This window comes from Lactuca serriola, chromosome 3 (genome assembly GCF_051521515.1).
Source record: "Lactuca serriola cultivar US96UC23 chromosome 3, Lser_US96UC23_V15, whole genome shotgun sequence".
In the NCBI taxonomy this organism is placed as follows: domain Eukaryota; kingdom Viridiplantae; phylum Streptophyta; class Magnoliopsida; order Asterales; family Asteraceae; genus Lactuca; species Lactuca serriola.
The window spans coordinates 38,279,633-38,293,274 of NC_136410.1; the positions used below are offsets into that span (position 1 = coordinate 38,279,633).

At 29.7% G+C, this 13,642-nt stretch overlaps 1 protein-coding gene across 1 annotated transcript; it reads left to right on the forward strand.

Moving 5' to 3' along the window:
- The first annotated feature begins 4,095 nt into the window (after positions 1-4,095).
- Positions 4,096-8,313, forward strand: LOC145095155 (protein FAR-RED IMPAIRED RESPONSE 1-like). Its single transcript, XM_079033084.1, has 6 exons — positions 4,096-4,234; positions 4,775-5,582; positions 5,657-5,846; positions 7,042-7,407; positions 7,492-7,611; positions 7,717-8,313. The coding sequence occupies exons 1-6, from the start codon at positions 4,096-4,098 to the stop codon at positions 8,311-8,313; spliced, it is 2,220 nt and encodes a 739-aa protein (XP_078889210.1).
- Positions 8,314-13,642: the final 5,329 nt, after the last annotated feature.

Sequence of the window (13,642 nt, forward strand, 5' to 3'; positions counted from 1 at the left end):
ATACATGGTGCTTTGATAAGTCTTTTCCTTGACTTCTCAAGCTCACACCTTTCAATAGAAAGCTTATGTGTGTGTCTAAACCTTTTCAGAACTTATAGCGATATGTCCTAAATGTTCAAACTATTTGCCATTTCTCACAATTCGAACTATGAAAAGGGATGTCGTAATCATACTCGAATTTGAGAATGCAATTTATCACAACTGCTAACTTTGATCCTTTAAAATATACTAGTGAAAGTGTTTCCTCACAATCATTTTCATGAAGTAGAGAGAAACCTATTGTCACTTAGATTTTATGGTTTATGTGTTCCTATCCATGTGAATTTGTTATTTCCAACCACTATCATAAGACAAGGTTTATGAAAAATTCAAACTCATATGGACTGTACATGCTTATTCTTAATTTCTTGCCATCCGATAGTACAAGGGTCTACCAGTGCTTCCAAGTTATTGAGCAGCTTACACATATTGATCGAATGTACTTTCACTGATCAAGGTGATTTGCCTTATGCAATCAAATGAGAACTCATAGAACTCACATGCATAATCAACTTAACTAGAATAGACACATAAATATGAATATGTCAACACGATAGGTTATCAACCTCGAGTCGTGTGCTAGTGATTACTAATATGTTTATTCTCGTGTGGGCCGGGTAGCTTATTGTCTTGATCTTCGAGCCGAGGTCAGTCAAATTCATAGCACTTTTCAGTTCTCTTAGCTGTAGAAATGTTTTGTGGATGATTTCGTAATTATACCTTTGGAGGATATTCAGGTTGATGACCGACTGAATGATATTGAGAGACCGGTGGCAGTTTTAAATCGGAAGACAAAAACCTTGAGGAACAAGGTTTTGGAGCTGGTAAAGTTGTAGTGGCTGCACCGCAAGGGGTTTGAATGGACGTGGGATCCTTAGTAGGAGATGAGGGAGCACTAACCAGAGTTGTTCAGGACAACGGACTTCGAGGACAACGTCTGATCCAAGTAAGGGAGAATTGTAATTCCCGATGGTTCCACGGTATTATTCATTTGCAATAATTTATTTAATTTATTTAATTAATTTAATCATGTAAGTTATTATTGGGATGAGAAGATTGAGCCTTCATGAGTGGGCTTCATTGAGGCCGTACGTTGGGCGTAAGCCTAGTGTACACGGGGCGTAGATGAATCAAAAGGATCGCGGAGGCATGCACGTACGCGCAACGTACAAGGTGGTACATGCAGCGTACATGGTCAGACCCCAAAAACCCTAATTTTAAGGTGCAAGCCGTATATAATGTCATTAAGTCCCAAGTGTTAGCCTCCTTATCATCCTCTTATGTCCAGAAACCCTAAAATCAAGTCCTCTCTTGGGTTATTGAGTGTGTGAGCTGTTGGAGAGCTTTTGGTGTTCATTTTTGTGCATTTTGAAGGAGTTGAAGAAGCTAGAAGTTGCTTAGCCTGAAGAGGAGGTCTTGGATCCTGAACCTCTACCCAGTTTGCAAGAAGTTTGGGGTATCAAGTTCTTATCTTGGTTGCTTGATGTTTAGATATCCTTTTTGGTAAAATAGTTATGTTTTTAGCCATGGTTTAGATGGATGTTGGGATTAGGACGTCCCAAAGGCTTATTATTTCAGATCCAAGGTCTTTATGGACTCATTTGGCATAAAGGTGTCAACTTTATGGAGTTTAGGGGCTTCATGCATCCATTAAGTCCTTCATTAGGTCCCTTTTGAGCTTTAGAGCTTCTTATGGTCATGCATGGACGTAAAGTTAGCAACTTTACGTGGTATTTCAGCTTAAAGGGGTCAGATCTTAACGGATTAGGAGCTTAATCTTCATTCTAGAACAAAGTCTTAATGGATTAGGAGCTTAATCTTCATTATGGGTGTACTAGCCCTCGATGCAGTATCCTTAGCGTACCAGCTGAGTACGCCCAGCGTACTCAGTCTGATGACATTTCGATAATGGACTTTCGGTTTGGGCCTAGGTTTGGGCTTGTAAGGTTAGGGTTAGTGGGGTCTTCTGATTTTGATAGTTTTTGGGCCAAGTATATTATTGGTCCTTGGGCTAAGGCCTATGTGAAGGAGTTAGGCCTAATTGGAAATTGGGCCATATTTTGGGCCTTGATGGATTGTTTAACTTTTGAGGCCATTGGATTGTGGTTATGGGCTATATTCTTGGGCCAAGCTAGGGTAGGGGTAAAATGGTCTTTTTAGCACAAGTATAGATTTTTGGTTATAATGTAGATCCCAAATGTTAATTAGCTTTTATGTGGCAATTGATAGCTCGGGGAGTTGTAGGACCAACAACCAGGGATCATTCGTTTCATTTAACTTTTTGAGGTGAGTTTACTCACCGAGTTTAGCGGGTCTAAGGCACCAAGGGCGACCCTTGATTGATTATGTTGATATACTTGTTGTCCGTGTGGTACTTGTATGTGCTTGTATATGTATGTTCATTGGGCGGGGCCCGTATTACGAGTGTGGGCGGGGCCCATATCTCATTGGGCGGGGCCCGTTATGCGCGTGTGAGCAGGGCCCTATCTCATTGGGTGGGGACCGTTATGTGATATGTTTGGTATGCGATATCTTGGGTAACTCACTAAGTTTTGTGCTTATGGTTTTAGTTTATGTTTCATATACTTCCGGTTCCAAGGGGAAGAGCTCGGGTTGACTGCATCACACACACACACACCATATAGATTCTGTTTATGGGACATACTCTGATTTTCATGATGTTGACATATTTATTTGTATGGGATGTATGAACAATGTTGTGGATTATTATTTTTACTTTAATCAAAAATGAAATTTTTTGGGTCATAATTTTTGGTTGTTTCACTTACTTTTACATGCCATCTTTAAGTTCATATTGGTTATGAACTTAAAGCTTAAGGGTTTAAGAGTTTATGGACTAGCATCTACATCAAGTTGGGTCATTGTTTGTGTCTTAAAGGTTTCAAATTCTTCATCAACTTCCAAGCCTCCCAAGAGGACCTAAAGAACAACAAAGGTTGTTATTTCTTCATCCTTTCTTTGGTTGGTGTTTTAATATTTCTATAACTTGCAAGATGATCCTTGGTGGGTATAAAATGTTTATATTATTTTTCAAAAGTCATATGTCTTCCATTTGCCATTTTGTTGTTATTGAAACTAATTTTGAAATAAATCCCAACAATCTATTCATGTCAGGAGCAAAACCAAAGGGAGCATAATGCTGTGTTTGTAGTCGTATCGTGTTCTATATCCTCTTCAATACCGGGGTAGGTTTGTGCATTGCCCTTCAGACTCTTCCCATCTTCATGTTTTAGAAAAGAGCTTGAAAGTATAATGATGTTTGATAAATTTTTGAAATAGGATTTTTTTATACATAATGGAAAATGGTGTTGAATAATTCTTTCAGTCAGGTAGCTGTTTGATAAAAGCATGTACTCCAAAAACTAGCTGCTTCGGTACAATGTTGCTACTTGAGTCATTAAATTGTTGATTTATTTTTAATAGTGAAATATATCATCAAAGATTAATTGAATAATTTGATTTTATTTTGTGTTTAACAAATAGTCGATGAATTTATGACCATAATGGGTCTATGCATCTTTTACAACTATATATATATATATATATATATATATATATATATATATATATATATATATATATATATATATATATATATAGGGGATAGTTCCCTTGAGATTAATAAAAATTTAAAGATTTTGAGATTAAATATCAGCCAATGGAACTTAATGTCAACTAACGTCAACTGTTAAATGATTAAGGGGTATAATAGTAAATTTCAAATTAATGTTGAGAAAGCGGACACATTCCTTCTCTAAAAATCATCATATCGCTAAATCATCGATTTTCAGTATCAGTCACGTAATCATATCATCCAATCTTCAACAACTCATTCAATATAATAAAAAAGATCCTATTTTTACTGAATCTGTTATCAAATTATTCGCAATCTTCAAATCGAAAAAAACGATCGAAACAGAGCATCAGTTCATATCCTCATAAATACGAGATACAAACCTCAAAGCGAAGAAACAAGCACCTCGCAATCGTAAACAAAGCATTTGAAAATCGAATCAAAATCAATTTTCATAAATGATGTCGCATCCAAAAGAAATTGACAAGTCGATCGCAACTGATACTATTATAGCTGAAATCAATTCATCTCCTAACGACGAACAAATCGATTCAATTTCTTTTACTTCTGAAGAACTTCAAACTACGATTTGTATTGAAGGTACAACTAATTCGTTTTAATACTACATATTACATGACAGTTTCTACATTTCATTTTGATTCTTTTATTATATAATATAAATTATGAATAATCATATATGATTATACAATACAATATGTGATTTAATCATATAAGGATGAATAATCATATATGACTGTTCATATCTATGATTAATCATATGTATTTATAGTTTGTAATTATGATTTATCATATATGTTTTCAAATTGAAATCTATATTAATATTATATTTGGATGAATTAAACAATATCAAGTATGATTAATCATACATGATTAAACAATATCAAGTATGATTATTTATAAATTGATACGTATAATCATTTATGATTACACAATATACTATATGATCAATCATATAATACAATGTACAAATAAATATGATTTAACATCTAATAATATATTAATATCTAAAATCATATATGATTTTTTATATTAAAATATAAATACATATCGTTAATCATATATGATTATTACAACATTAAATTTTATAATAACATAATTGTCATTCCCTTATTTTATCAGGTGAAAGTTCCAATTCAACAAATGAATCATATTGCAGTAACATAATTGAAGAATCTGAATATAAACCAGATGTCCCTACAGAATTTGTACCAGTTGTAAACAGTGTTTTCAAATCACTAAATTTGGCAGTAAAAATGTATACTGATTATGCAGAAATGGCAAGTTTTCATACAAGACTGAGTAGCCAATCAAAATACAATAGCCAAATAATAAAAGAAAAATATGTTATATGCAATAGGGGTGGCAAGGATAAACCAAAACCTTGTGATACGTTGGCTACAAGTTCTGTCAAGAGGAAACCAAATTCAAACAAGATAATTATTGGGTGTACAACAAAGATTATATTTGAAAATGTTTATGGAACAACAGATTACAATGTTAAGAAATTCTTTGAAATGCACAACCACCCACTGGAAAGTATTGAGGAAAGACCTTATACAAGAAAGGCAAGAAAGATGTCATATTCTGAAAAAGAGTTTGTAGTACGTGCATCAAAAGCTAAAATTGGTCCGACAATGGCTCACAAAATACGAGTAGTTTTAAAAGGAGGATATGAATATGTAGGGGCGAAGGTAACAAACTACAAAAACTTGAGGAGAGGAGTAAATAGAATCTTATGTTACAAGGATGCTCAAATAATGATAAACAAAATGAATGATCGTAGAGATCATTACCCAAATTATTCATTTGAGTTCCTACGTGATGGAGATCTGTTGGCTGCTATGTTTTGGGCAGATGAAAGAGAAAAGGCTTTTTATGCAGAGTTTGGAGAAGTTATATCTTTTGATGCAACTTTTAGAACAAACAAGTAAGTTAATGTATATAAATTCAAACATAATATTAATCTAATATGATTGTACTAAACACATTTTCTTTATATAGGTATAAAATGGTATTTGTTCCATTCACAGCAGTTGACCACCACAAGAAATCAGTTACTGTTGGTGCTGGGTTGCTGAGTAGAGAGACAATTGAGTCGTATGAATGGCTGCTTAAAGATTTTCTTAGAGCTCATGAAGGGAAAGCACCAAAAATTGTTCTAACTGATCAAGATGCAGCAATAAAACAAGCAGTGGAATCTATCTTACCAAATTCAAGACACAAACTATGTATGTAACACATAATGAAAAAACTACAAGCAAAGGTATAATAAAAATACATTATAAAATCATATATGATTATATAGTATTATGATAGATGATTCATATATGACTTATCATATAATATCATACTATATAACCATATATAATTAATCATATATGATTAACTATTCTAATAATATGAATTATTAGATACCATACTGTATAAACATATATGATTACATAGTATGTAATGTGATTATACAGTATATAATCATATATGATTATGTAATCATATTATTAAAATACTTAATCATATATGATTAATCATATATGATCGATATAATGATATATAATTAAGTATGTTAATAATATGATTATATAATCATATATGATTATATATGATTAACCATATATGATTATAATAATATAAGTTATCATATATCATACTATGATTATGATGATACAATATAATCATATATGATTAATCATATATGATTATCATATATGATTAAACATATATGATTATAGTACATATATGATATATGATTAATCATACATGATATATCCTACATTATAGTAATCATATATGATTAAACATATATGATTGCAGTACATATATGATATATGATTAAATAATCATATATGATTACAGTACATATATGATATATGATGAATCATAGATGATATATCCTAAATTACATTAATCATATATGATTAAACATATATGATTACAATACATATATGATATATGATTAAATCATATATGATTAATCATACATGATATATCCTACATTACAGTAATCATATATGATTAAACATATATGATTACAGTACATATATGATATATGATTAATCATATATGATTAAACATATATTTTTACAGTACATATATGATATATGATTAATCATAGATGATGTATCCTACATCACAATAATTGTATATGATTAATCATATATGATTATATAATCACATATGATTAAACATATATGATTACAGTACATATATGATATATGATTAAATAATCATATATGATTAAACATATATGATTACAGTACATATATGATATATGATTAATCATAGATGGTATATCCTATATTACAGTAATCATATATGATTAATCATATGTGATATATCGAAATAGGTATATAATTTATACTTATATAAGCAACATTGTTCATTCATAGATTACTGGCGATTTATTTAAAAACAAAGACTTCAAGAAAAGATTTAACAAGCTTGTTTGGAACATGCATATCAAACCTGATGAATTTGAAAAGAAGTGGGATTTGATTATTAATGAATTCAATCTGGAAGATAAAAGATGGTTCAATGACATGTTTGAATTACGTGACAAATGGATACCTGCATACTTCAGTGACACAAGAATGTCTGGATTGATGAAAACCACTTCAAGATCAGAAAGCATGAATTCCTTCTTCAACACTTACTCTCAATCTGGAAATTTACTTTTACATTTCATGATGAACTATGACACAGCAATTCAAAAACAGAGAAATACACAACAAGAGCTTGATCATCAAACAAAGAAGGCTATATATAAATTTATTTCACCATGACCAATAGAAAAACATGCTGCAAAAGTTTATACAAGTACATTGTTTTATGAAGTACAGAAAGAAATCTATAAAGGTTCGTGGTACTGCCAATACGAACATCTTGCAACAAAAAATGAATGGGAGTTATACAAAGTGGAACAACTAAACAAAAACAGTGATCTAAAAACAAAATTTGAGGTAATATATTCTTATTTTAATTTTTGTTGAATCAGCACATAATATTAAAAAAAATATTCATTTATGATTATAAAACACTTAATGCTTTAATTTTATTTTGAACAGGTAGAAATAAAACTTCCAACAAATGATGTAAAATGTACATGTGAACACTTCAACCGCTTTGGGACTTTGTGCAGACATGCATTCAACATACTCATGAAACATGGAATTAAGGAGATACCTGAACAATACATTGAGAATCATTGGAGAAAGGATGTGATATCAAGGCATTATAATTTTGGTAGACATGTATATGATACAGGAGACAGTGAAATTAACAGACGTGTCAATCAAGCATACTACAACTTTGAAGCACGTTTGGAATACGTAAGAAAAAATAAAGAAAAAATGGATTTGTTTGTTAAAAAAACAGAAAGCATGCTGAAGGAATATGAAAACGATCCTACAAATGAATTGCAGAAAAATAGGACAGATGTTGAAGAGGTAGGAAAGCTTATGGGCATAACTATTCCAAAAGACATTAACATCAATGTTCCAAATGTTCAAAGCAATAAAGGATGCGGAAAGAAAAGTAGAATTCAAAGTGCAGCAGAAATAGCGTATAAAAATTCAAACAAGCAAACAAGAAGATGCTCAGGATGTGGAGAAAGGGCTCCTCATAACTTGCGGACATGCCCAATCAAACTTGCAGCAGAATAATCATCAAAAGCTACATAGATATTTACTACTTTAATCAGTAATGAATAAGTCATAATTTTTTTTTCAAAATAATATACTTTTTGTTTAGTACACTTTACTCTTTTTATAAAACAGAATTTACTATGATTTTGTCTTCTGGATTTAATCTACTTTGATAATTCTTTCTTTGATTTGATAATATATTCATTCATGATTAAACTTTTATTAAATGTTACTACAAGCATTTAAGATTACATATAACTATTATTCAATACATGTAATCATTACACATAACCATATACAATATTCATCTGTAAAATCATAAAATATTATGTAATACTACTTCATATGTTTTGTTTAATCATAAGTGATTAAAAATATGATTACACATAAAAAAACATCTAACCATTACATATAACCATATACAACAACATTGTTCCTAACAAATATACAACACTGCTAATAAAAAATCTAAAGATAACAATATTGATCATCATAGAATAACATCAAACTTGATAAAATCTTCAATAACAAACAATTTCACAAGTCTCAAATATAAAGTTCCCCATTTTCCAAGATTCTTGTTCTTCATATTCCTAGCTAGATTTTCATACAGATTGTTGCTGACTCCAAGAAGTCTTCCACCATTACTTAGAAAAATTATCTCCATTGAACCTAACAAATCTTTACTACATATCTGATGTAGAGAAATGTTATTCATTAAAAAGAAATATTCTTTAAATGAACAACATTCCTCTACTTCAAAGACATCTAGCAAAGATCTGATATGTTCAATGAAGATAAACTTTTTAAGTAATGGTGGAAGAGGCGTTCTTGGAGTCAACTACAATCCGTATGAAAATCTAGCTACAAATAAAAGAACAAGAATCTTGAAAAAATGGGTAACATGTTATTAGATACAACAAAATTAGTTCTTTTAGACTTATAGACTCCATATTTTACCAGAAACAAAATGGAAGTTGTTTAGATCATAAATAAATAATGATGATATATAAAAATTGAAGAAATTAATAAACAAAACTAACCATTTGGAAATATAAGGACTCATCTTTGAAGAAATATAAGGCATAGCATGAGGCTACCAACTTTAGTTTTCATTTATAAAGAAAAGATTCTTTAATACAAACACTAAAAAACAAAAATAAAATCTTACAAAGATAAGATTCTGCATGGTGATGTATTCCATGCAGTAAAGATAAGCTCACTTATCAAGAAAAAGATATAATAAATTATAATGTGTTGTACAACAAATATAATCATTTATGTTTACAAAAAAATAAAAAGAAATAATCGATACAATCACTAATGATTACATATAAGCAACATATAATCAATAGTAAAAACATAAATTACATATAAAAATATAACATAATCACTTATGATTAACATTCAATAACATAATTCACACAAACAAACTTAGATAATAAAATCTACCAAAATACATATTAACTTGTTTTCCATCATCATGTTTTCCATCATCATAAAAACAAACATTCTTCACAATATCCATAACATACACAACATAAACAACCTTGTTCTTATAACATCATCAATAAGAAAATATTCAATCAAAAAAAATTTGACAACCTTCTTTCTATATTCCATTGAGCATCATATGCATGCTTACCACAAATCTTTTGATCAACTTTTTGATACTCATATGCAGCTTTCAACACATCATCATGCTTTGTATTAATCTCAGAAGTTAAGATTGCTGGTGCATATTTCATTCTCAACTTTTCTAGAATTTTTTCTTGAGAACCACCTTCTTTTGGAAGACCACATTTCCATTTAGAACCTTTTTCTCCAAAATAGCTTTCCATATGTCTCATAGCAAAAACTCCACAATCCACTTTGTTATAAATTGTCCTCCATGGCATTGTCAATCTTACTGGAGTAATACTTTTATCAGCCATTTCATTTGCTTTAACATGACCGATCTCTTTTAGATACTTCAAAAAAGACTTTTTCTGAAAATCATATATAATTTCAAGTCAGAAAAATATAAGTATAATAATTATAAAATATATCATATATGATTTCAAATTTAAAGAATAAATATCATTTGAAACTTACAAGAGGTTTAAAAACTGCACCATACTTATCATCGAAATCAGCATCATCTGCACCATTATCAATAACCTCAAAAGCACGTTTCTTCAGATTCATAACAATAAGATATATGTGCTCATGCCTCAAAACCAGGAAAAATACCTAGCATCAACATGTATAATATTAGAAATAAAATATTAATATATATATATATATATATATATATATATATATATATATATATATATATAAATGTATAAAAAAATAAATATACCATATCAACATCCTTCAAAACCTTCAAGTCTCTATCACCACAAACACTGCGAGAAAAGCTCTCCTTGAAAACTTTATATTTTCCAGTTTCATTCAAATGAGTATATTCAAATAACAAATTCTGTAATATAAGAAAATCATAAATGATTATATAATAACACGTAAATATTTAATAAAAAAATTATTAATAATAAAATAAAAACTTACAGTGTCAGAATTCATGAACAATTTGAGTGGAAAATTAAGAACATCTCTGAATTTCTCTTCATGATTTAGTATACGAGACCATGAGTCAAGAACACTAACATGCAAATGGGTTTTTTATAAAGACTTTCATAATTAGCTCTAAACCCAATAACATCTGTTTCCATAAGCAATACAATATCCCTATATATTTTTATTTAAATGTTATTTAAAAGAAAAAATTATAATTATAAAAATAAAAAATTATATTAAAAAAAATTACCCTGGATTTCCTTGAAGACTGAAAATCCATTCACAAATAACACTTTCTACTTGTGTCAAACAAGGTTTAAAATCAATCAGTCTTTCCTTAAATGGTGACTTATAAACATAAGAAAACTTCATTTGTCTCTTTCCTTTGACATCTACTAATGAGGTTGCTTCTTCATTTATATCTTTATGCTTGCCAGAAACAGGTTTTAATGGTCCTTCTAATGTACTCAAAGGGGGTGAAAAAGAAACTGGACTAGCATCAATAACATCAACATTTGGAATAACACACTCTGGACCAACACTTGGGTTTCCCAAAATAACTCTATCCTTAATCTTTTTCTTTGTCATCCGTTTAGAAGAAATTTGACTTTGAGATGACTTCTTGGAACCTTCAGAATCTTAACTAAATCCAAGACTAAAACTTGGAACAAGATCATTTTTCAATGATCGAGTCTCATTTGAATCATTGTTTTTATTTGCACAATCTTCAACATTTTCTACCCAATAAAATTATAAAAATCATATATGAATAAACAATAATTATAAACACAAATATATATGAATAAGCAATAATTATAAACAAATTACCTCCATCTTTATTTTTATTTGAACAATCTTCAACATCTTCACCTTCTCCGTCCTTCTTTGCTACAATAATTTTATCAACAGTACGATCTGAAATTACTTTATTCTTATGATCATCCTTACCCAAATTTACAGTCCCTAAATTATTAAAATCATAAATGAATCATCTATATAACATATTTATATATATTTTATGTATTAAAAATACATAAATAAATAATTACCATCATCAATACAAGTCAAATTCAAATTCACATCATCTTCAAGTAGTTTCTGATTTAAACAACCATCAGTACCTATAAAATTCAAATATAAAAAATTAAAATCATATATGATTAAACTATATATAATAATAAAATATGACTACCTTGATCCAAAGTTTTAAGAAAACTTTCAACAACTGGATCGCAAATAAATTGACTAAAAGATACACCTTCCTGGCTATCAATTAGACCCACACTCTTAGTAACATTTTCGACAACAGAATTTAAATTCATGTCCTCTTCTTTATTACATCCACTTCCACTTCCTTGTTCATCATCTTCATCATAATCACCTTTACCTTCAACGTGATTTTTACCAATATTGCCCTCATGTGGACCACTTCCATCCCCCTTACCACCAGAGCATTTCCCTTGATCATAATCTTCAACATTTTCATCATCATCAAGAAAAATCATTCCCATAATCTTCATCATTAACGTGAACAAAACCAGGTGTTAATATCAGTTCTTTATATTTTTGTGAAACATAACGGAAATCAAAATTTTCAGTGCTTAAATCTTCAACAGGAAATAACAATTTCCAATTTTTCTAATTTTGACTTTGAGGAAACTTCAAGACTCCCTCATTTATCTTTACAACAAGATCCTTTTTCAAATCCTCCATCTTCTGATACATAAATGAAATTTTACTTTCATACACCTACATAAGAAAAAAGATACTTACAACTAAAATACTTAAACATAAAAAGTCATAAATGAATAAACTAATTAAATCATAAATGAATAAACTAATTAAATCATAAACGAATAAAACTGTAGAATTACCTCCACATCACTAACTTTATTAACATCAAAATCTTCTTCATCCTCATCACATAAATCCTCTTCACCATCAGATTCAACCTCATCACCACCAGATTCCTCCTCATTATACTCAGATTCTTGAAATTCTTCTTCAACATATGCTTCATTAACATGTCCACATCTAAATCCTCCACTCTCTTGTAAAATATCCTCAAGAAACCTTATCTTCTCTGACGTCCAATAAAAAATAGTTGGACGTTTACGTGTGACTTGCAAATGATCAAACTTGAAAGTATCCACATACAACAACTAAAAAAACATATATATAATCATAACATATATAACATCATATATGATTTTGATGTGTAATATATAATTAAACAAAAATTATACTACATAATCATATATGATTATATGTAATAAAATCATATATGATTTATTATAAAAACAAACATATTTTTACAACTATCAAGAATAATAAATATAAAAAAATAACTCACGTACTATAAGGTATGCTGCTGGTCCATAAAAGAAAGAAGATTCTTTCTCTGGATTGTAAACCTTCTTCGTCCTTACCAAAAAATCCACAATGTAATCGCACCACTCAATGCTACTTAAATCAGTATCTCTTCTGATTAAATATAATGGATTCAGATTACATTTACCCATGCTTGTAGACTCACAGAAAGTATTAATAAAAAGAACCAGAAAATTGATTTTGAAGTTGTCATCAACAACACTAGTTTGAACAAGTTCATTCTTTAGCTGTTTCAATCTCAATTTATCAATATTTTCAAACTGTTTCTTCCACTCAAACATACAACTCTCTTCATTATTCTCCAAAATGTAATCCATGTTTGAAAGTAATGAGTCACCAGATGGTAATCCTAACATCTCTTGAACAGACTTACTATCAACACTAACTTCACAATTAT